The sequence below is a fragment of the Echinops telfairi genome, unplaced genomic scaffold (genome assembly GCF_000313985.2).
Source record: "Echinops telfairi isolate 266 unplaced genomic scaffold, ASM31398v2 ScPeMD7_2010;HRSCAF=2546, whole genome shotgun sequence".
In the NCBI taxonomy this organism is placed as follows: Eukaryota; Metazoa; Chordata; class Mammalia; order Afrosoricida; family Tenrecidae; genus Echinops; species Echinops telfairi.
Window position 1 is genome coordinate 15,232,637 of NW_022105908.1, and position 1,623 is coordinate 15,234,259.

The following is a 1,623-nucleotide window of genomic DNA, read 5'->3' on the forward strand; positions in this document are numbered from 1 at the left end:
CTTGTCCTTTTTCTTTTCCCATCCTTTTTGGTTGGCTGCCATATACATCCCTGGGTTGGGTCTGACCCCTGCCAGAGTCCCTGGGCCACACCCTGGGAATTTATACATTTAGTGGCTTTTCTTTTATGCCCCTTATGCTTTTTAAAATTCCTTCAGTGGATCCATGTTGTACTTGTCCTTTTATGCTTGGCTTACTTCAATTAGCATAATTCCCTCCAACTCTTCTCATACAGCGATGTGCTTCATGCGTTCACCACTGCTTTTTAGGGTTGAGAGTTAGAGTGATCATTTCAATCAAACAAAACATTAGGATGTTTCTTTATACTTAAAAATTCTGATAATAAAATTCTTAATCTGAGGATCAATATAGTATTGCTACCAGTATGCAATTCCTATATGCACAAGTTTATTCCAAATTAGACATATATAGACGTGTCTCTGATCAGTGGATGACAGCAGATAAGTTATCTCAAGAATACACACATCTTAGTCTTGCTAGGGTGCTTTAACAAAACGTACATTTAAAACAGTGGCTCCCACGGGGATTTGCTGACCCAGTTAAATTCAAGGCAAAGACGTCAGTCCAGAAGATTATGGTGCCTGTGTCTTGGGAATCCAAAAGCATGATTTTAATAGGTTTTCTTGAAGAACACAAGGTGATCATAGGGCTTAAAATAGAAAACTATATTAGTGAATAAAGGACTAAGGAGGCTTTTCCATCAGGGCCATGTATGTGCTCCTTTCTTCAAGGGTAGAAAGTGCTGTCCTATGAGAATTTAATTGGGCAACCTTACTCCACCCAAACTTCACCCTGGTCTTGCTCCTTCAGGCCTCTTCTCTGTCCCCATTTCAAAGAATATTACAATGTTCCTCAAACTGCCATTTGAGGAGTTGGTATAAATTGAAGATGTAGAATTTGGAAAGGGCGGCGGGGGTGGGGGTGGGGGAAGGGGTTCTAACCCATCACCATCAAGCCATTTCTGAATCATAACGACTATAGATAGGGTTTCTGAATTAACAGGTCATGAATTAATTAGCAATTATCTTAGGAAGATATTTCTTTTAAGATTTTCTCCTTCCCATAATATGTGAAGTAAAATAAGTATTAAAAGTCTTTTTTGGGTAAGCTGTGAACACTGATGATAGGAATTCTCGCTTTTCTTTTTTTTTTTTTTAACATTGAAGACTGAACAGAACTTCCAGGGATCAGTGCCATTTAAGGATGTGATTGTGGGCTTCACTCAGGAAGAGTGGCAGCATCTGGACCATACCCAGAGGTCCCTGTACAGAGATGTGATGCTGGAGAACTACAGCAACCTTGTCTCAGTGGGTAAGGTCTTAGTATATAATTCCAAATAGCATTCATTTACTGTTTTAATTATTGAAATGCATGAACACTCTGTAGACTTTAATGATATTTTAACATCATAGAGATAGTTGAGGTAATTATAAAATTGGGATTCAGGAGTTAGTTGACTCTAGTATATGGTCTATAGATTTCCCTATCTTGTATTTCATATAAAGAAAAACATAGAAAAATAACAAGAATAATAACAAATACAAAAGAAATCTCAATCCAAATGGAACCAGAAAATAATACAAACTAGACTGAATTTAAGATGC

The 1,623-nt window shown here is 37.5% G+C and overlaps 1 protein-coding gene across 1 annotated transcript in view; it reads left to right on the top strand.

Annotated features, from left to right (window-relative positions):
- LOC101650793 (zinc finger protein 33B-like) overlaps positions 1-1,623 on the top strand; it is a 29,811-nt gene that overhangs the window by 11,290 nt on the left and 16,898 nt on the right. Inside the window, 1 exon segment of the mRNA XM_045293410.1 lies at positions 1,186-1,331. Coding sequence (XP_045149345.1) covers positions 1,186-1,331 — 146 coding nt within the window.